This window comes from Camelus bactrianus, chromosome 33 (assembly GCF_048773025.1).
Source record: "Camelus bactrianus isolate YW-2024 breed Bactrian camel chromosome 33, ASM4877302v1, whole genome shotgun sequence".
In the NCBI taxonomy this organism is placed as follows: domain Eukaryota; kingdom Metazoa; phylum Chordata; class Mammalia; order Artiodactyla; family Camelidae; genus Camelus; species Camelus bactrianus.
In genome coordinates, this window is record NC_133571.1 from 17,558,789 (window position 1) to 17,581,094 (window position 22,306).

At 48.1% G+C, this 22,306-nt stretch overlaps 2 protein-coding genes across 6 annotated transcripts in view; one reads left to right on the plus strand and one right to left on the minus strand.

The window, feature by feature from the left end:
* Positions 1-1,605: 1,605 nt before the first annotated feature.
* ZNF202 (zinc finger protein 202) lies at positions 1,606-20,292 on the minus strand. Of its 4 annotated transcripts, none has more exons than XM_074356836.1 (8): positions 20,164-20,269; positions 19,289-19,407; positions 7,333-7,828; positions 6,465-6,675; positions 6,024-6,112; positions 4,943-5,072; positions 4,290-4,409; positions 1,606-3,740 (listed from the first exon to the last, which is right to left on the minus strand). In XM_074356836.1, exons 3-8 carry the CDS (start codon positions 7,735-7,737, stop codon positions 2,746-2,748), a joined length of 1,950 nt encoding a protein of 649 aa, XP_074212937.1. In that variant the 5' UTR covers positions 7,738-7,828; positions 19,289-19,407; positions 20,164-20,269; the 3' UTR covers positions 1,606-2,745. The 4 variants fall into 4 exon arrangements, with proteins under 4 accessions (XP_074212937.1, XP_074212938.1, XP_074212936.1 ...); XM_074356837.1 differs by having other exon boundaries at positions 19,207-19,407; XM_074356835.1 differs by lacking the exon at positions 19,289-19,407 and having other exon boundaries at positions 20,164-20,292.
* The window catches only part of TMEM225 (transmembrane protein 225), a 68,002-nt gene continuing 65,980 nt past the window's right edge, over positions 20,285-22,306 (plus strand). The window contains exon 1 of one of the 2 annotated variants that reach the window (XM_074356838.1): positions 20,285-21,429. In XM_074356838.1, coding sequence (XP_074212939.1) covers positions 21,180-21,429 — 250 coding nt within the window. In that variant the 5' untranslated portion in view covers positions 20,285-21,179. The remainder of the gene's footprint in view (positions 21,430-22,306) is intronic. The other variant, XR_012503730.1, reaches the window with a different exon arrangement.

The following is a 22,306-nucleotide window of genomic DNA, read 5'->3' on the forward strand; positions in this document are numbered from 1 at the left end:
TTATTTTAAATGTTTTACCTCTTTTTGAGAATATCTGTTCTATACCTGTAAAGTATGGATCTTCACTGCCCGTAAGTTATTAAATTACGTTGTGTAAATTTGTAGCCCGAATTTACTGGATTCTACTCTAGTTTGAGGCCTATGTTCCAGATAATAAAGATTTATTTCACCTTTATCTTTTTCCACTTATTTCTCTTGGGACTCTGCGGTGAAGAGGCTGAATATTCCTTGGCTACTCCCATACTAACGGCCAGATACTCTTTTATCATTTTAGTTTCATAACTTTGTTAGCAAATCACTTCATTTTCAACAACCTAACTTCTCTAAGCTGTTGATTAATTTAGACTGTCTTATATCTCCCTCTAAATATTATCTTTAAAATCTTGCCTTCTTCCTCCTCGCTTTTATTTTGTCAGGTATTCAAGAACCCCGGGATTCAGCCGCTCACAGGGCCCCACGAGGAGAGCACCCACGAGTGAGAGCACCCCGGGCTCCAGCACCCACACGTTCAGCCGTGTGGCTTCCTGCGCGGCTTCCTGCTCACTCCGGGCTCCGGCACTGGCCCTGCTGCCGCCAACTGTGGTTCTGCTCGTGTTCGGACACAGGAGACAGCACGTCCCTCCAGGAACCTCAGAAAACACGGTAATTTACAAGACACCGGAGATCTGGTGTCAGCGTGTAAAATTTTGCACAGGGTTCAGCACTAAAAGGACTATTTGATTTTCCAACACCCTGGACCGTCTCTCAAAGTTTCCTTTATGTATAATTCTCTTGATAGATTTTTACCTAGTGCAATAATACAGATAAATCAGTGAATTAAAAGTCAATTTGTTCTGTTAGCTCCAGAAGTTTATCAACTTCCATAAATGGTATGATCTAGGAGAAATTACCTTTTGACACTGAGGCATTTCACCCAGGACAAACCTAAGCTCTACGGCTCAGAAAATCCTGCATATTAAGACAGTCTCTTCTGCAAACTCCAGACTCAGACCTTACCTCAGTTCCACCTGTGGCTCTGCTAAGCATGCAAGCCGCCTCTACCCTCAAGGAAACCTACGCTGTCCTCCAAGATGCCTCTGTGTGAATCACCTTCAGAAACACCAGGAGACTGAATGGGTAAAGTGGAAAGCCCCAGAAACCAGCCAACTTGGCTTCTGGTGTTACTTCTTTTTATTTCATGTGTGCATACTCCCAGAAGGACAAGTCGGCTGGAGTTAAAACCAACCAGTTGACTAGAATGTCATTACTGACCAGAATGAGAATTCCCTTGTTGAGCTGTTAAGCCTGAGGTCTTGCTAGCCCACCTTTGCTCCTGTGGTGAACACTGGCACGTAACGGGTGGAGACACAGAGCAGAAGAAACTAGGCACAGAAAACGGTCTCCCTTCTCGTGCTTTAATCCCATACCCTGTGCTCCATCTATGGAGGTCGGCCCCCCCCAGGCCTTGCCACGCCCACAATCAGAGCAGGTGAGGTTTGTAATTTTTCAGCCTCGTCTCCATGGGACCTTTACCAGGCAACAGAGATCCTTGGGCTGTGAGACACTACTCCTTAGTTCTTAGTTACATGAAAATGGAATCACATAAGAAAAAGCAGACAACACAAATACTTGAAAGCCATTTACTCCTGGTAAATTCTTCAGGGTCCCAGGCTTCCCTGCTGTCAGAGTGAGGCGGGGGTGATGGGGGAAGGTGTCAGGAGAGCGGTCTTGACGGCTCTGGCCAGGAGCAACAGCTTTTTCTCGATTTTTCCATAATTTGAGCTTAGGTCTTCTCCAGTTTTCTTCATGTAAATGAAGGGACCCATCAACCATGAACCTATAGTTATTATAGTGCCTCTGTAAGTGGACACTGTTTCAGAATCCTCTCAGGAACCCACGCGAAGAGGGTGGGGTGGGGTGGGGGCTGGTGCAGAGGCGGGAATGTAAGTGATTTCATTATGATTCTGATTCAGTGAACCCCTCAGCCCCCCAATGTGACCTCCCACTTGGAGCAGAAGCAGTGCCAGGACAAAACCCAGAGCCTGGAGCAGGCGGAGGGCTGGGGATGAGCACTCTAACAGGAAAAAACCCACAAGGAAGGAGGCTGCTGACTGGGTCCTCCTTCCCAGCCGTGTCTGGCACCGGGTGTCCCCGTGACAGTGGGGAAGGGAGCGGCCCGACAAGGTCCATGTGAAGCAGCCTTGAGGACGCCGCCCCTCGAACACGCCTCGCATCTCCCGGAGTCACAGGGAAGCATGCGGTGAGGAAGCGGGTCGGCAAGAGGCCCGCACAGCTGGCCTGGGAGTGTGCGGGGGCCATCGGGGTGCAGACCTCCTGCCCCGAGTGCAGGGCCGTGTGCTTTAAGATCTGTCCCTGACCCAACCTGAGGGCTTGTCCTGGGCCGCTCTAGATGTGAGGCTGTAGGGAGTCTTCAGGATGCGGAACAGCCCATGTTGGGGGAAAACATCATAACCACAACGTCTTCAGCCTTCTAGGCCTCCTACCTCACACCCCTGAGGCAGAGGCAGGAACACTCCTGTCGAGGAGAGAGGCCTTAACTCGAGCGAGCTTTGGGGAGACTCTCCTCCAGGTGTGGAAGGAGTCCTGCCCGGAGCGGGGGGTGGCCGAGCTGTGGGAAGAGGATATGCAGACCTGGGCAGGGCAGGGAGACCCCCACAGAAAAGGTCTTCCGAGGCCGACAAGAGGGCTCCTCTCGCCCCATCCCTGGGAAGGGCTGAAGGCAGGCGTCCGCAGGAGGGGGGCCGGCTAGGAGGCCTTTCCTGAGTGGGTCCTCTGATGCCTGATTAAGTGGTAGCCCCTGCTGAAGCTCTTCCCACAGGTGGGGCACGTGAAGGGCTTCTCGCCCGTGTGTGTTCTCTGATGCCTGACGAGGTGGTCCCTCCGGCTGAAGCTCTTCCCACACTCGGTGCAGCGGCACGGCCTGACCGAGGCGTGGCCCCGCAGGTGCTTGGCCAGCGCGGCGCTGTGGCTGAAGCAGCGGCCGCACTCACTGCACAGGTAGAACTCCTGGGCCGCGTGCGTCTTGCGGTGAGCCAGGTACCGCCTGTGCGCACTGAAGTCCTCGCCACACTCGCCACACAAGTAGGGCTTGCCTCCAAGGTGGATTCTTTGGTGTGTTGTGAGCACGGATTTCTGGCTGAAGCTTTTGCCACAAATCGTGCAGAAGAAGGGTTTTTCTCCCGTATGTGTCCTCTGGTGCCTGACAAGGTCTGAAGTCCAGCGGAAGTGTTTCCCGCAATCGTCACATCTGTAGGGTTTCTCAACAGGGGGGGTTCTCTCCGCCTGGACCAGAGGGGAGGTCTCATCTAAATTCTTCCGGTTTAGGGGATATTTATAAGGAGCGCCCCCTTTGTGAACCTTTTGGTGCCTGGCGAGATGTGAGCTCCGTGTGTAACTTTTCCCACATTCCATACACTTATAGGGTTTCTCTCCTGTGTGAGTCCTCAGGTGTCTAACAAGGTGGGAGTTACAAGTGAAACTTTTCCCACATACAGGGCAGTCATGCTGTCTCCCCAACAGGGGGTGGACAGGCATGGTTTCCTGAAGGCTCGCTGAACTATTAGCTTGAGAAATATTTGTGTCAAGTCTTCTTTCGTTGAGTCTGTCTGGATCATCTTCAAAGACTATTTCGCAGTCTGCAGCCTGGTGAACGTCTGCATCTCCCACGGTGGGCTGGTGGGGGTCCTCCAAACTCGGGTCCTCCTGCTCAGGATCCTCCTCTTCATCCTCACTCCTGTCTCCTGGAGAAAGGGGGAAAGGAGGACGGGGGACGTTGCGGAGGCAACGACACCCTCCACACAATTTGGAGATTTTTAAGCAGAGTTTTGGGAAGGCAGGACCATCTAGAGAGATTTCATAACTGGAGAGGTTGGGAAAGAAATAACCAGGCAACTGAACCCCTGTCATGTGTCAGGCACTTTCTTACATGTTACCTTAGGCTGTCAACAGCCTTCGCATGGACAGATATTATCATCTTCCTTTCACAAATGTGGAGGTTGAGGATTGAGAGTTTAAGTGAACTGTTTAGAAAATGGTGTAGCTGCCATTCCAAAAGTTCCTTTTTCTTCTCCTGTCCCCGTTTTGTATTACATACCCCTCAAACCAAAGACAGGAGTGAAGAGGGGGAAAAGGATGGAAGAATTAGGTTGCGGGGGAAGACAGTATAGTCATGGCCGACAGGTTAGAAGAACCAGCGAGAAGGGGGGAGAACCCAGAGGGAGAGAGAACACCTGCCAGAGGAGCTGCCAGCTCGGGGTGGGGTGCGGGGGGCGCGCCCTGTCATCCCTCACCTGTGTAGGTGAAGCTCAGGATTTCTGGCTCTTGAGGCTCTGGAGGCTCTGCGATGTCTGGGATCAAAGGCTCCTCCTCTCCAGCGGGGGAGATCTCATCCAGTCTGGGGATTGGAAATGCTGTTCAAGAAAGGGAAAACAGGACATCACGGCTGGTTCAATGGTCCCCTGTGTCATGGGCAGACCTCTTCTGTCTGGTGGATTGCAGGACACGTACACAGCCAGGCAGTCAGTCCAGCCTTCAGTCTCTTTAGCCGGAGCACCTCTGATGAGTACGGCGCATCTCTTGCCTTTCACTGGCATCTCAATAATTACACAACTGAAAACGTTACCATCTTTTCCCATATTCAAGTAAGTAGATTATCTCCAATTTTTATTGCTTCTTTCAAAACTGACACGCTTACCTACTCAAACTAAAACTCATACTAAAATGACAATATTATAGCTGTGTTTTCTTGTTGGAGGTTTCTTTCTAGGCATTTTCTCTTCCCTTTAACTTTGAAGGAGATCATCTTCCCTGGCTATGTCACTGGTGGGGTCAGCACAAGGAAACTATAATACATACACTCTAAGGTCTAAGGCACCCTTAATTTCCAACAATAAAAGAAGATCTCTGTGCTCAGGACATTCTAGAAACACTTGAAATTCCTTACACAGGGAGACCACAATTCCACAGTCTTCTTCCAAGACATATTCCCCATAAAACTCTTTCTGGGCTGGATCCAGGTCACTCCACTGGTCCTGGGAGATGCACACGGCCACGTCCTTGAAAGTTACCAATCCCTGAAACAAAGCAGGGATTCCATTAAAAAGGGGTGCTTTGTGGAGCCTCACGTCTTGCTCCTGGGATGAGGCCCCTGGTACGGGCAGAACCCATCCAGGAGATAAACTCAAAGGAGACGCGTGGTTCCCTTTCAGGAAACCTGCGTTTCGCCATCGGTCGCCAAGTCCCAAGTTTCTGCCTCTGCGCTGGCCCGCCTCCTGCTCCTTCCAGTCCCACTGCTTTCCCTCAGCTCCGCCCTATGTTCTCCTTCTTCCTGAGGACACTGTTTAAAATACAAGAAAGGTCTCAGGGAGTCATCATTCACCTCCCTATGTGATGCCTCAATGCCACCTACATTCCTGCAAAAACTCATCTTTTCGAAGAAGCTTTCCCTAACTGACCTGACCTAATCGAACATCACTTATACAGTGTGCACAGCACAGACGTCTTCTTCAGCTAGACTCTGCTCTGAAAACCAGGATAAACTCTGTGCCTTTTTTCTCCAGCCACAAAGCTTAGTTCTGGGGTTCTTCCCCACAATGAATGCTTTGTAACTGTCATGGTCTGACTGAAGGCGGTCCCTGGAAGAGGACAGCACCCGAATTCAGAAATCGTTTCTGCAGCACAGTAAGTCATCCTCACAAACGACTTTCATGTTTATACCTTAGAACCAAAAACAAACCCTCATTCGACAACTTCAGAGTTGTGCTGGGGTGTTACAAAAGAATCCTGTTTTGTTAGTCCCTCTGGCTGGAGGGAAGTCAAGGGGCTTTGGAGCCCGTGCATCTAACTGAGGTGTTGGAACTGATCTCACAGATGCAGCTCCTCCCCTTCCAGATACACGCAGAGCGGAGAACTCAAACTGGCAATGGGAGAGTGGAAACGCGTGCCCCGTCTGACCTGGTCAGTATGTGGCTAATGCCCCACGGTTCCTCAAGTTCTCCACCGTACAGACGGAACCTGGGGCGCACCTGAGATAGAGCTGTAAGGAGGGCAACCATCTCTGGGCTTCCGGGGCTCCTCTCTTCAGGAACGGCTGGGTCCTGTGGCACCGGAGCCTCTAAGAAGAAAAGACGACGGGGATCAGCACCGTGCAGGGCATTCCTGTACCAGCAAAGAGGTGAGCATCCCTACCGCCCCTCGCTTCTGGTGGGAAGATGCGAGTGAGGAAACTGGCCTGAGGGCAGCTGGGGTTGTCCCAGCGCCACCACCATAATACTTTTGGAACCAGAAGAATAACAGCACTGCTGGCCACGGTGGCCCTGCTTACAGGGGCCTCCAGCTAGCACCGTCTCCTCTCAGCGCCCTGCATTGTGACTTCCTCCCCTTACAATCTACCAGCCTCCTCAGGACAGGGGAAACGTCCCCTCCCCTGGCTCTGCCGCGCTCCCCACTTCTGCGGGGGCTCCCACCGCGCTCCTGCAGGGGCTGGAACTCCGGCTCGGGGCACTGGCTCCGCTCTTCGGGCGCCCCCGGCTCTGGGCTCCGCGTGGTCTCCCGGTGGGGCTCCTCAGGGGTCGAGGGCTGTGCAGGATCCTGGAGCCCACTAGCTGACTCGGGCGCCGCTCCCGGGGGCACCGTCTCCTCTGATAGGACTTCCTGGCCGTGAACATGGACAGTCACCTGGGAACAATTCCAACTTCCAGTCACCATGGAGTCAGGAGGAGAGTCTGGGTTGTCACCAGGGCTTACGTGAGAAGCTGTCCAAAGAAAAACTCCCAGAGGGACCCAGCCGAGGAGGGAAGCTCCAGCCCCGGGGGCACGCAGGGAGGAGCTGAGGTCGCTGTAGCCAGGACAAGGCAGGGGACATTCGGAAACCGCAGGGCTTTCTAGTCCTCCCCCCCACCCCCACCCCGACCCTGCGCCCCCAGGCTCCGAGGCCCTGCCCTCCCGTCTTCGCCCACCCCGCCTGCAGCTCTCCCTGCTGTCTGCTCCCCTCCATGTCGTCCTGGAAGGGGACCTGTGACTGCGGGTCTGAGAGCCTCTGAGGAAGTCACAGAATTCTCCTCCCCAGGAAATGGAGGCTCAACACTCAGAAAAGCAAAAGCTAAGTTGTATCACCTAAGACAGTCCCTGGGCAGGTGTTTCAAAAACCCCAAAGTCATACTCAAACACACACACTCACACACACTCCTGTCCTCCGGAGCTTGTGGACGTAGGTGCAACCCCAGGGCAGAGGCCTTAGTTAAAGGGTAATTTCTGGAAGCCCTGCCCCCAAATCCTTCCTTCCAGCAAATAGTCCCCCTCCACATCACACAGATCAGGACTCCCCCTCCTCACCCACCGCCTTGGTCTCCTGGGTTGTTTCTGCAAACCCTCCACCAGCGTCACGGCCTCCTCGCCACTCTCTGGCCGCTGGCCCCGCACCCAGCTCTGCAGTTCCCCGGGCAGGACGGTCAGGAACTGCTCCAGCACGAGCAGCTCTAGGATCTGCTCCTTTGTCCTCCTCTCTGGCCTCAGCCACTGATGACACAGTTCTCGAAGCCGGATGAGAGCTTCTCGAGGGCTCGCTGCTTCCTGGTACCGAAAGCATCGGAAGTTCTGGTGTGACGTCTCGAGCACAGGGTCATCCCTCTCTAAGATGGACTCTGGCCGACAGGTGGGATCATCTTCCAATTTCACCATGAGAATTCCCTCTTCTTCCCACAGGTCTTGGTCCTCTGGTTCCAAGGCTGTAGCCATCATCTGGCTCTGGGGTGGTCTCACACCATCTAGAGCTCACATGGGCATTTCCCCCCCGTCTCAGCCTGGGCCCCTCGAGTTTCTTCCGTGGAACCTGGGGTAGAGGAGCAAAGGGACAATTGTGTAAGCATGAAATGGCACGTGGGAGTAACAGTTTTGAGCTCAGTCGTAATCCTGTACACACAACACTTTCTCCAATTTAAGTCCCCTGATCTCCATAACCGTATGTTGTAAATAGATCTAGCTGGAATAGGGTGATCTACGCCTGAAGGTATGTTCTCCCATCCTTTTCCTAGGCCAGGTTCACACCCCATAGAAAAATAGAAAAACTCTGCCTTTCTACTTCATGAAACCCTGTCAACCTAAAGGAAAACAGCTAGGAGAAAAGACACTCATAATCCCTGCTAAAAATGTGGTACTGGCCACAATCTATTAACACACAGTGTGTCTGAAATAGACACTGAAGGCTTTATGGAAATTGATTGTGAACTGAACCCCACTCAGTACCAATTTCCTCTGTAAAATGGGGAGTTTCAGAGATTTGGGGGGAGGGCTGTATAAGATAATGGTGAGGAAAGCCACTTACACTGTGGCTGGCACACAGGCACCACCAAAAGCAACCTTCCTCTTAAGACACCTTTAATTGGAAGACCCTCAAACTCGAGTGCTCAAAACTAAATTCATGATTCTTACTCCCAAATCTACCCCTTTCTGGAATCCTCTCTTGGCTGAGATCATCACTTGTTAAGTCAACACTCAACTTCATGATCTTTGGATTCAATTTTGATTCTTCCCTGTTGCTTACAGCTCATTAAATCAATTCTACCTCTTAAGCCTCTGTTTCCCCCTGCTTGAGCCTGGGCCCTCGTCTCTTGCTTGGACTACTGCCATAGCTTCCTAACTCAGATCCCCGCTGTACCCAGCTATGAGCAAAGGGCAACAGAACTATACTGGTGGAGTTTCTGCAAAACACAGTATCACACATCATTCTTCTGGACATTCTGATTCAAGTCAATCCAGGCAACTGTATCTTTAGAAATGCTACATGTGGGTCTGATGTGCATCCTGGTTGAGAAACACCTAGGATGTGTCAGGTTAAGAGAGAGTTCTGGAGTCCAAATGCTAGGGTTTGTGTGGGTCCATGGTCAAGGTCTTATTCTCGTTACACCTGTTTTCCCATTTACAAAATGAATGTAAGAATGGAATCCGTCTAATAGGGTTACTATGAGGAATATATGTATTACTATGTGTACAGTGCTTAGAGAGTGATGTTACCCCAATGTTAACTATTCTTTCTAAATTATAGCTCCAAATGCACAACACATTTACAAATAATCACTTCTCCCTATTAGTAAGATCAGTTCCAAAACCCTTGGCGTGGCACGGGAAGCTCTTCACAGCCGGCCCTCAATTTATTTTTCAAGCCTCCTATCCTCCCCTTTTCTCAGTATCACCCGCTAGAATGAATGCATTGCTGATCTCCCTATAGTAGGGGTCTTCCCAGGCCTCCAAGCCTGTAAAAAGCTATTCCTTCTGTGTGGAATTCTCCCACCCCCAAAGCTGCACCTGTGTGTTCCTATTTCTTCTAAACAGATCCCCTCTTCTTATTCCCAGTTCATGTCTTCACCGGTTCTCCTCTGGATCACTGCAACCGCCTCTACACGTGAGCTACCTGCCTCCAGGTTTGCTACCTGTAAGTTACCATTCATTGTATCACAAGAGTGCTCTTGGCAAATCCGGTCACATCTCCCTGTTTGAGATCCTCGATACTCCTCCCCGTCCTGTAAGTGAACTACAGACTCCCGAGTATTACGTATTGGGTTGACCTGCATCTTTTGCTCCCTTTGCATTCCTCTCCAGTCTTTTCACACAGACATCGACATCCTGCTTGTGAAACACACAAGCCCTATGCTCTCTGGCTTCTGAACGAGCCGTTCCCTCTGCCTCTTTACCCTTCATTAGATTATACTTTATTTTTCAAGACATACATAGCTAAGGCCTCATGTCTTCTCAGATGTCTTCTTTGACCCCATTCCCTCTGCAACCTCTTACCACAAAACCTGCTGTATCACACAGCCATGGTTTATCTTTCCAGAGAAACTCCTGGAAGCTGAGGACTGTGATTTTCAACAATCTCTAATAACAAAGCACACAAAAAACACATTTAAATGAATAAAACTCCACTTTGAAGTTTTCTTCCTACCTCAACAGGAAGAATCAAACTTTTCTCCATGTTTCTACTTTTTTTTTTTTAATTCACCAAATCCTGTTAATTCTACCTCCTAAATCTTTCAAATTCATCTGCCTCATCTCCACTGCCATTCCCCCTACTTGAGCCATCATGCCCCACTGAAAGGTACTGATAGAACCTCTGAAAAAATGACACTGTCCTCAGCCCCTACCACCACACTGGCCCTGACACGTTGAATGAACTGCTTGGTTCAAGTTTCACCGGTGGTCTTCCTGGTGCTGCCCCCCACCCTCCCCACAGACCACTCTCCACATGCAATCTGAGGGATACTTCAGTTTCTGGTCGCTCTGTGCTTCACTACAACTGCCTGGGGTCCACCTGCAAGGTTATCTAGTCCACTCTTAACGGCTGGAACATGCTGTCTAACGTGCTGCTGCCCACCAAATGAGCTTAATTTCAACGACCAAACTCTTCATTTTTATTACCTAGATCTCAAATCGCTTTTCATTCATGCTTATTTCCCATTACTCTCAAACGTTTACTATATAATTGCATGACCCCTTTTAGATCATACTTGCTGTCTTCATGCGCTAATTTCTATGCTCACTGAATCTGCTCCACCTCGTGGTGGTTTGTTTTCTCAAGTGCTTTGTAATTAGTCACATTTTATACCCATTTTCTTTGGGAGTCCTGAGAGCCCTAGGTAATAAAACCGAGCCCTTTGAACGGAATTTCTTTTGCTTTTACCTAAGTACTAATGGTTTCAATGACCTTGGATCAGTTTTTATGTTAATTTCTCAGAGTATTCCTGAATTATGCTGGTAGTGTATTATTTGGGCCTAAGTCCCTAAGTGATTTTTGTCCTACTCAGGGGCATGGAGGTCTACACTTCTTGGTGTTTTTGCTTGATCAGCAGACAGATTTTCACGGAAGAAGTAGCTCTTCAAGGCACCAGGCTGGCAGATGGTTCAAGTCCATGTCCCTCCCCCACTCCTACCAGTTCCCCAATTCATTTCTCCTTGTTGCAGAATGGTATTGTACCTCAACCTCCAGAAGCCTTTATTTTGGTTTGAAATCTCCTTGGGCCGTGGTGGAGTCAGAAGGTGCTTACTCTTCTGGCTTTTATTTCTGGAACCTATACATGTACCTTTAGTTTGGGGGCAGGGAAGCAGGTGAGTGGAAGCATTTAAAAATTGGCAGGAGCCACGTCCGTGTTAATTCCACCGGCAATACTGCAGTGAGCGCTGAGTGGGGAGCTTTCTAACACACAGAATCAGCCAATGGCTTCACACTGTCCACAGGATAAAATGCAAACTCCTTACGATTTGATTCCCAAGGGCCTTTAAGACCTGGCCCCTGCCTGCCTGTCTTCTCCCATCACTGCCACTCCCACTGAAGTCACTGCTCGAATCTCCTGCTTCGTCTGTTTTCCATGCCCTCACTGGGCGTTCACGATGCTGCTGACTCGGCCTGAAATACTCTATTCTACCCCCTTCACTTGGTTAGCTCTACCCATGCCAGGGATGCCTTCCCTGGTGCTCCCAGATGGTTTCCACAGGAACTTGTACCTCCCCCTGCATCACAGCACACATGTATAGCTCCTCTTTGCGTAAGAATCATTCTTCGTGCTGTTTAATTCACCAGACTATAAAGCTCTGAAGGCAGGGCCATACAGCACCCAGCTCAACACCCGTCACACAATGGGTACCCAGGCACAGACCACAGTAAGTCTTTTTAAGTCTTTCTCCAGAAGGACAGATCCGATGTCTTATTAATTCTTACTTATTCATTCGTCCAACAAACTGTGTGCTCGACAAATGAATAAATAAGGAAAAAATTACTGTTTGGATTGTGATTAAAACAGAATACTCTTAGTGGTTCCTGAAGGGACGAAACCACAACTCAACACGAGGAATCTTCAGGCTGCCTGGGGATAATCCACCTCTAACTCATACAAAGCTATGCATTGAAAAAAAAAATCATTTTCCTCTAAAGATTTGAATCAATTTTAATAAGCACAAAACCAGACATCAAGTAATTTAATGCAACTGCAATAATGATTGTTTATCCAGACAAAGAATCCCAGCACCCCCCATCAGCAGGGCAGGGAAATAAGATGGAATACACAGGGTCTTTGGGCTCAATGAAGGATCTCTATTATCTTGAAAGTCTAAGAACCTGCCCAGCGAAGCAGGATAGGAACTCTCACTGTTTTCACGCAGCACAGTCCACGAGATTCCCTGCTAGAGTCTAGAAAGCAAGTGCTGACAGAGGGTTCCTGCTCTCACAGGGCTTTGCTCACTGAAGGAAAAAGAACAACATCACAGAAAGCCTGCCAATGTAAAATGCCTTTCAGAACTCCTGGATTGAGATTTCCTTTGCTTGCTTTGCATTGACTTTGGCAGCCTAGGAAGATGAGATGGAGAAGGGAGAGTGGTCCTTGGTGGAGCAAAAGATGGGAGGGAAGAGGAGTCGGGCAGTGCTGTGGAAAGCGCACCAGATCAGGTATCCAAAGATGTACGCTCCAGCCCAGGCCCCACGTGCCTGGAGCTGCTCTGAGGTTCTCCTGAGCTAACGCACCCAAGAGCCCTTGTAGAAGGTAAAGCCTTCTGCAGACAGCCACTCTCCTAACTCACAGGATTCGCTGAGAGCTTGTGAGTGTGCTGTGCAAATGTCGGGCATCAGTATTAGAGACACAAAACGGCCAACTGTGTTTCATTTCGCAATTTATGGGATGGGCTGTACTGCAAGTCTGCCTGGCAGTCTCTTGCCTGTGCTGTCCTAACGCCTTCCCTCGACGTCTGTCCCTGAAAGGGTCTGCAGGGACAGGTAAAAACCTGACAGCAGGACACCCCAGTCAGACTGTGAGGCCCGGCCAGGAAGAGCTTGGCTCCAGAAGGCTTTAAAAAAAGTCTGCAGACACGCTTTTCACAAGCCTAGGCCTGGGCAGGCCCCACAATCTGGGCTCTTGAGTGTGTTTCTAGGACATCTAGGGGAGGACTAGGGAGACGTGGAAAAGGCAGTAACTTTCTCCAGTCTCTGATCCAGCTGTCTCTGCCCCTTGTCTGAGTAGCTCACAAGCCAGTGAAGGTCCTAACCCAATTCTATTGACAAAAACAGAAAACTGCAGGCAGTGACAAAAATCTGGGTCTCTACCTTAAAATGTTACTACTTGGGGTGATCCTTCTGGACTCTAAAAGACAAGGTCTGTATTCCTACAGTCTCTACCTAAAAGAGAGATGTGCTCTAGTTACTGGCAAATAATTAATCTTCAGAAGAAAACAGTAATCAGAGAGGTTTGAGTGATTACATTTAGCAGATACCTACATCCCCGCCAGCCTCCCTTCTTCTCTTTGACTCTAAAGAAGACCTGTATCCTGGAGATTTGGGTATGACTGCTCACTGGGGCTAACCAGACCCTGCGTGAACTCATTTTACTGTTCTAGGAAAGAAATCGGCTCATAAACATTGTTAACTGCTCTTTTCCACTTCTGTACTGTTCTTTAAAACTGAAGCCTATCCACTATGATCCCCCTCCTGAAAGATTCTTTTATTTTATTGTTAATTATCCTTACACAAATGTTTCCTCATGCTTTCACGTAATGGTGAGGGGCTCTGCAGCTTGGATTGAATCCTTCTCCTCACTTATTAGCCTGAGTCCCATCTTCAAAATGGGGCTAATACCATCTACCTCACATGGTTGTCCTAAGGAGTAAGTGAAGTAACACACAGAATCACTCAGCATACAGCCTGCTATACGGTAGATGCTCAATATATTTTGTTCTCTTTCCTTCAAATTGCTTTAAATCCTTTTGGGAAAAAGGCAAAATTTAAATAAGCAAACAGTCCTTTATTTCATCATAATTCAAAAAAAAATTTAAATGCACAGGAAAAAAATCTTGGTCTGTTTACTGTTACATCAAAAGTAAAGTGATAAACCAAGAGTGTTTGCTTTGAAAGCACGTATAAGCTAGGATTAAACAAGATCCTTGGAACACAGATGGGACGGAACCTTAAAGACAGGTTCTCCTGCCTAAAACATTAGCAATGATGCTACTTACCAGTCACTGGCCTGTCCCCTCCCTCTGAGAAGAGATAACTTGAGGCAAACCCAGTTAGGACAGGCAAACCCAGTTAGGACAGGCACACCCCATTTTACTCCGTTTCACCTTTATTATGCTTCATAGACAATGTTTTTTGTTTTGTTTTGTTTACAAATTAAAGGTTCACAGCAAACCTGCATCAAGCAAGTACTCCCAATAGCATTTGCTCACTTCATTTCTGTGTGTCACACTTTGGTATAATTCATGCAACATTTCAAAACTTTTCTTTATTATTATGTCTACTATGGTGATCTGTGATCAGTGATCTTTGACGTTACTATTGTAATTGTTCTGGGGTGCCATAAACTGTGTCTATATAAGACGGCAGACTTAAATTAGTAAATGTTCTGTGTGTTCTGACTGCTCCACCAACTGTTCCCCATCTCTCTCCCTCTTCTTGGGCCATCCTATTTCCTGAGATACAACAATATTGAAATTTGGCAAACGAATAACTGTACAATGGGCCCTGAGTGCTGAAGTGAAAGGAAGAGTTGCATGTCTTTTCCTTTAAGTAAAAAAACTAGAAATGATTGAACTTGGTGAGGAGAGCATGTTGAAAGATGACAGGCTGAAAGCCAGGCCTTGTGTGCCAAGTTGTGAATGCAAAAAAAAAGTTCTTGAAGGAAACTGACAGTGCTACTCCAGGGAATACACAAATGACAAGGAAGTGGAGAAAGCCTCAGTGGTCTGCATGAAAGATCAAACCCGCCACAGCAATCCTTTGAGCCGAAGTCTAATCTAGAGCCAGGCCCTAACCCTCTTCAATTCTATGAAGGCTGAAAGGTGAGGAAGCTGCAGAGGAAAAGTATGAAGCTGGCAGAGGTTGGTTCAGGAGGTTTAAGGGAGCCAACTCCATAACCATAAAAGTGCACGATGAAGCAGGAGGTCCTGATGTAGCAGTACTGGATAACTGCAGCAAGTTATCCAGAGATGTAGCTAAGATAATTCATGAAGGTGGTGACACTAAACAGCAGATTAGACAAAACAGCCTTCTACTGTTAGAAGATGCCATGTAGGACTTTCATAGTTAAAGAGGAGAACTCAGTGCCTGGCTTCAAAGCTTCAAAGGACAGGCCGACTCTCGTTAGGGGCTAATGCAGCTGGTGACTTTAAGTTGAAGCCATTGCTAATTTCCCATTCCAAACATTCTAGGGCCCCTAAGAATTATGCTCAATCTACTCTGCCTGTGCCCTATAAATGGAACAACAAAGCCTGGATGACAGCACGTCTATTGACACCATGATTTACTGAGTATTTTAAGCCCACTGTTGAGACCTACTGCTCAGAAAAAAAGATTTCTTTCAAAATATTACTGCTCACTGACAAGGCACCTGGCCACCCAGGAGCCCTGATGAAGACGGACAATGAGATTCATGTTATTTTCATGTTGCTCACACAGCATCCATTCCGCTGCCCAGGGATCGAAGAGTCATTCTGACTTTCAAGTCTTATTATTTCAGAAACACATTTTGTTAGGCTACAGCTGGCATAGATAGCGACTCCTCTGATGGATCTGGGCAAAGTAAACTGAAAGCTTTCTGGAAAGGACTCACCATTCTGGATGCCATGGAGAATATTCATAATCCATGGGAAGAGGTCAAAATACCAACATTAGCAGGAATGTGAAAGAAGTTAATTTCAACTTTGAGGGGTTCAACGCTTCAGTGGAGGAAGTAACTAAAGATGTGGCAGAAACAGGAAGAGAACTAGAATTAGACATGGAGCCTGAAGATGTGACTGAATTGCCGCTATCTCATGACAAAACTTCCACGGATGAGGAGCTGCTTTCTGTGCATGAGCAAAGAATGTGTTTTCTTGAGATGGAACCCACTCCTGGTGAAGATGCTGTGAAGACAACTAAGGATTTGGAATATTCCATACAAAGCAGCAGCAGGGTTTGAGAGAACTGACTCCAATTTTGAAAGAAGATCTACTGTGGGTAAAGTGCTATCATACAGTGTTGCACATTACAGAGAGACTGCTCTTCAAAGGGAGTCAGTTGATGCCTCGAACCTGACTTATTTTAAGAAACTTGCCACAGTCAACCTAACCTTCAGCCACCACCATCCTGATCAGTCAGCAGCCATCATCATGGGGGGAAGACCCTCCACCAGCAAAAAGATTATGCTTTGCTGAAAACTCAGACGATGATTAGCATTTTTCAGCAATATTTTTAAACTAAGGTGCATACTTTTTTTGTTTTAGACATAATGCTACTGCACTTTAATAGACTACAGTACAGTGTAAACGTAACTTTAATATGCACTGGAAGACCAAAAAATTCATGTGACTCACTTTACTGAGATATTCATTTTATTGCAATGGTCTGGAACTAAACTACAATATCTCTGAGAAAGACCTGTATGCCCAAGAGGTCCTTTGAAAGTATAACCCGAAAGGCTAAAGAAATGGGAATACGTTCACTGACCTTTTGCCTTCTAAAACATCACGATCAGTGTGTTTAAAAATATTTAAAATATTTTTGCCATTTAAATTTTTTCTTCCTTTGTTAGATTCAACATAGATTTAGTTACAATTCTATTCTATGATTCTTTGTTAGATTTGAGTAAAGAGGAGAAGTAGCTCAAAGGTTATTACAATAGAATAAGGTGTATAGAGAATAAGGTGTAGAAAAGAGGAAGACAGGAGAAATAAAAAGAGAGACCAAACTGTAGTGGGAAGTCAGTGGAGGCTAAGACATAAATATCTTCTGCTCCCGAACTGTGTAGACTTTGTGGTTACGATCAAGGTATAAAAATGCAATTGAGCCTAAATCTAAACATAAAAATGTAAAATAAAGCTATAAAAATCATAACAACTCACTTTATTTTTAGTTTAAGAGATTCCTATGGGCATGTACCACAGTGCTGGACCGCTGACAGCCCTGCCTCCACAGGTAGACGACCTGTGTTCTATACCCCCTAGAAATGTATCATCTGGGACAAGTTGAATCAGTTCATCCTGAAAATGGGAAATGATTTTCTACCTAAAGGCAAGGAGCTGGATCATTTTTTGAACAGTCCAGCTTTCTGATGGTAATAAAAGAGGGGCTTTGAGGGGTACAAAGACATACGGCCTCTTTGTGAGTACTTGGGCCATAATGTATTAGCCTAAAGGATGTGAGAGGAATTTATCCAAGAGTTGAGAAGAGCAAGAGGCCAAATACATGTTTTGAGTCTAGAATTAAGTATCTGGCCACAAGGATAACGCTGGTTAACCTCCAACATGAAGCGAGGCTTTTTAACCTTAGGGGTTTTTACCCAGGGGTGGTTAATGGCCTGAATAAAGCAAGTCAATCTATATGCCACACTTTAAAACAGAACATCACAAACTAATCTGAAGATCAAACCTGACACCCACCCGGATGAGGGCAGCAGCTTCCTCTGGCAGCCAGAGTTAAACTAGCATCTAATTACTACAAAGAACATGGCCAATGCCAGTCACAGAGTGAGAGGAGCCATTATTTAATGAAAAATAACAGGATAATATATTTTATAAATATAGCCTGACCTAAGGTGTAAATATGGATACTTCAGAACATTTAATTCAAAAGTCATTTACTATGGTTTTAGTTTTGTAATTAATATTCTCTTTCAAGATACTCCCAGCTCTGCATCTAGATGGCTTCCTTCTGGCCTGGCCCAAGGCTCCCTTGCAGATGATGAGATGATGAAGAAGGGGACCCACATCTACTAGACCAGAAGAATCTGAAGAGTATCAGGTTTCCAATGCAGACTAAGTCATGGCCCAGAGTAGAAGGAACCCCAAGATGCCATTCTGGCTGTGGGTCATGGTTTAGAGTCTCTGTCTCTCACTGTGAGCCCTGTCCCTGAATGAGAGGATCTCCTTATACATGTTTATACTCCCAGTTCCTAACGCTTGGTAGAAAAGATGCTCAAAGAGGTGTGTTGAATTTAATTAAGCTGTCAATTTCTCTTCCCCCGATTTGAATACAGACACTGAAACTCAGAATCAGTGGGTGCCAGGGATTCTGGGTAACAGATGACTTACGGGGACAGTTACTGGAACCTGGCGTTAGAATTTATTCCAGTCCCTTGGGGGAATCAGGTGGCACAGCCATTTACTGCTTCACTAAATTACACAGGATTAGTGGACAAAAACTTCTTCAAGGAGGAAGGCAGGCAGGGGATGGAGTTCATTCATTCCACAAATATCTACTGAGCATCAGTTATGTGTTCCACACAATTCAAGGTGCTGGGCAAAGATAGATGAAAAAAGCATAGGCCTCGACCTTAGAGAATTTAGCATGTATTTAAAAAAACAGCAGGGACTTCTGCATACTAGGAATTTATAGCAAAAACTGAGAATATGGGTATAAGCTATATGATCAAAATTGAAGCTTCTTTCAAGAGAATTAAGAAAATCAAGGGGAAAACTCATCAATATTTCACCTTTAATTTGGCATAAGGTAACGTAACATTTGGGGCTTTTTAAAGTACACTTTCATAAATTTACAAATGAAAGAACTCAGATCTAAGTGATTAAATTACCCACAAGATCGTATTATTAGTTTCAAGCATGTAGTACTCACACACAGGTCTTTTGATCCCCAAACCACTTCATTATTTGTGTGAAAAAGTTTGGTCAAAAGCTGTGGTTCTCAATATGAGAAACCCAGACGAGCAGCACCAGCACCTGAGAACTTGTGAGAAATGCAGATTATCAAGCCCAGCCCTGACCTATGATCAGTAACTCTGGGTGGCCCCAGCAATCTGTGTTTAACAAGCCCTTCAGGGGCTTAAGGTGCATGGTAAGTCCGAGGACAGTACCTAAGGCAAAGGAGGTAAATCTGAGGGTCAGGTAGAGAGGATCCGACTTTTCCAGTGCTGACCAAATTTAACGGAGGAAGTGTCTAGGACTGTTATGTTTTATGCCTGTGCCAAATTAACTGGAAAAAAATGCTGTAAACCTGTAACTCATCTCATTTGTATAGTCTGTAATGCCTCATCTGTATAGTTTGCAAGAGTCCCTCACATTGTAGTAAACCTTGCTGTGCCCTTGAAATGACTGTCTACTGCAATATAGTATACAGAAAGAGCACAAAAGGGGTACAGCTGGAAGAGAGAGGGGGAAAGATTACGAATCACAGGTGTTCTGTCTGAGGAGAACTTTCCTTCCTCCCTCCAACCCTGCCCACCTCTCACAGCAGAAAGTTACCCAGGACAAATGGCCACAAATCCTAACTGCTCTGCTGTCACGCATGTCCCATCAACATGCCTCCCATGGCATGTCCCACAACCTTTCTGAAGTGGCTTTCTGGATCAAGGCCCATGGGGCAGCTTGGAAGAGAAGTTGGAAAGATGAGGGACTCCGCTAGCTTTCCTTGTGGCTTCTGAGTGAGGCTGCCCTGGGTGTCACCTGCAGAGTGTGGAAAGAGAAAAAGCAACAGTTCTAAGCTTGGCCTCTGAGGCACACAGCTTGGAAGAGGCACTGCTCCCCAAGACCAAGGCAGACAGGGTTATCAAAGCGCCTAGGAGACAAGAATATACAACGCCCAGAAAAATAGAAATCGGGCCAACACTTTTCTGAGAAAATGCAGCAAATCCATGCCATACAAACTAACAAACTTTGGTCGAACTAGATGAGAACCAGGACCCGCACACTCCTGCTGAGGGTAGTGGTGGTGTCCAGAAGTGCCAGAACTGGCTGTTAGGCGTGGGGGGAGGGAAGTTGCAAGTGGAGGCACAGTCAGTGGCTAAGAAGCTCGGGGCGGTCACAGTGGTTGCTGAAAAGCCACGGGCCAGATGATCTTCAAGGCCTAGTGTGATCACAGGTGATAAAATCACGAGTGTATCTGTTCATGTCGGAGCGGAAGCAATGGGAGGTACGGACGAACAGTGTTTCTGCAGGCCTCAGGAGGGGGCGGAGGGCGGTGGCTGGAACGAAAGAAGCCTAGAGTGCCATCCACGTCCCCGGACGTTCTGGCTTCGGCCACCGGGAGACACGGGGACCACTAGCCTCGGCCCCCTCAGTACGCTGCCGCAACCCCTTCCCCGGGACAGAACGATTTCCCCAGACTCTGGGGGGGGCGGGGTCTCCGACCCCTCCCCCTCCTCCCCGCTCAACCCGGCCCAGCCCGCTCCGGTCCGGCCCGGCCCAGCCCCCAGCACTCACGGCTCCGACAGCTCCGGCGGCTCCTCCCCTGCCCCGGCTTCTCCCCCACCCACTCCCGGCCGAAGCAGCGCCGCCGGATCCGAGCCGCGCGGGGCCTGGCGGGTCGGTACACGTGGGGCCTTTGCGCCCGGAACCGGAAGCTGCCCTCGGCCCCGCCTCCTCGGCGCGCTGGAGCCTTTCTAGGCTGCGGGAGGTTTGCTTGTCTCTCTGTGCCCAGGGCTCCTGGAGGCATCCTGCGCGCCGCTGGGGACCCACCGCGAAGACCAGAGCGCTTCCGCCCACACGCCCGCCCGTCTCTGCAGGGGGGCACCCTCGGTTTACACACTGACCCTCAGCAGAGGGGATTTTTTTGTTTTTGTTTTTCTGTTTTAGGTCTTTTTTGGTTTTGATTTTGGTGCCTATACCTTGGCTTGTTTTTCTTGATTTTTTTTCCCCTTAGCATTTTCTGCCACATTTGAAAAGAGCAACTGGGGATTGAATACTGGTTCTTATAGTCACCTTCAGTTGTATGGCTCTGCACAAATCCTTCCACCTTTGACCTCAGTGTGCATCTTCTGAAACGGAAGTCCTAGAGTAAGGCAGCAGGACCCTCTGGGGCCTTCCGGGGTCAGATCCCCTTCCCTATATCCTCTGCAGTAGCTCCTCTCTAATGCACCGGGATAATAGCGTCTAATGTACTTACTCAGTTTTTCAGATGCTTAAAACCACAGCCAAGTGGAAGAAATGAACTACTTAATGATGGAGAGCATTTGGTCCCAGACCTTATGGCACCTAGGAGTTGATAGTGTTGACCGCCTTGTTACCGCAACAGCCACCCAATCAAGAGAATTGTGCAGGAGCTGATCATCTACCCTGTGGACCCCCATTTCCTTTACCTGGCCTATTAAATATGCTTTGCTGAAACCCTTCTGGGAGTTCAGGGTTTTCTTGGGCATGAGCCACATGGTCCTATTTGCTCAGCCCTGCTATAAACCTTTCTCTGCTCCAAACCCCTACGTTGCAGTTTGTTTGGCCTCATGGTGTGGCGGGCACACGAATTTGCCTTCAGCAACAATTTTGGTGAAGCTAGTGCAGGACTCTGTGCCCTTGGCAGGGGACACCAGTTGGGGGCAGACCCTTCCCTGCGTCCCAGCAGCTGCTGGAGCTCACTTCACTCCAAGGAGCCGGGAGGGACTCTACCTGACGGGCACAGCCGCCCGACGGCAGGAGGCTGTTTAGAGCCGAGAAACGTCTGGAGCTGCGGTCCACGTTCGGAGTCACCTGGGGGTGAGTGGCTCCAGCTTGCACGGGCTGGGAATTCTCTGCACTCCGCCTGGGCTCATTCCCACTGGAAAGTGAGCAGCTCTGGGTCCTTTCTCTCTTCAGGAGCTGAGCCCATCTGTTTTGGAGGCCTCCGTTTGGGAGTGGAAGTGGAATTTTTAGACTACACCTCCTCTGATTGTCTGTGCGACCGTAGCTTATTTGTTGTTCGTGTTTCGTGTGTATCATTTTGGGGTGAGCCACTCTGGTTGTGCAGGATGGGAAAATTCTACCCACTCCTTCCGGACTCCTTCCCTTGCAGGGAGTGCGCCCTTCTGGTCTCATTGCGAGCCGCTCTAGTCCGTTCTCTTGAGAGCTGGGCCAATCTGTTTGGAGGCCTCCCTCTGGGAGTCGAAGTGGAATTTTGGGGCTAACCTTGTCTAATCATTTGTTTGTGGGACCATGTTTTTGTTTGAATATGTGTGTCAGAACGTGCACTGGTCAGTTGAGAAGACTTTTGAGTGACGGGGCTCACGTGTGACGACACCAGGGTATCCTTCCCTGTTGTACTGGCCTCCCCTGTGGCGGAGCGTCGGTCAGGATTTCCCCTTTCTAGCCTTGGTCCTTCATTCAGCTTCACCTCTGATGGGGTACTGGTTGGGGGTCTCCCCTTTTGGATTGACGGGGCATTTGTTAGGGATCTCTCTTTTGGGGCCAGGGAACTGTGATCCTGAGAGACTGTTCTGAATTCTTGTTTGCTTGATATTTGATAACATTAGCTGTAAGTAATTAAATATGGATGAATCAGAGCTCTGTTCCATCTTATATGTAGTCCTTCTGGAGTATCTTTTGCAAAACAGGGAGATCTTCAGCTTTGCTCCCATAGATGAAAGAAAGTGATATT

Excerpts from the sequence above, each read along its gene's own strand:
- ZNF202 (XM_074356835.1), bottom strand. The coding sequence starts at position 7,737 with ATGATGGCTACAGCCTTGGAACCAGAGGACCAAGACCTGTGGGAAGAA. Across the intron at positions 6,113-6,464 it reads CCAGCCCCTGCAGGAGCGCG|AGGCTCCGGTGCCACAGGAC; the intron begins GTGGGAGCCCCC and ends TTTTCTTCTTAG. Across the intron at positions 4,410-4,942 it reads TGGAATTGTGGTCTCCCTGT|CATTTCCAATCCCCAGACTG; the intron begins GTAAGGAATTTC and ends TTTCTTGAACAG.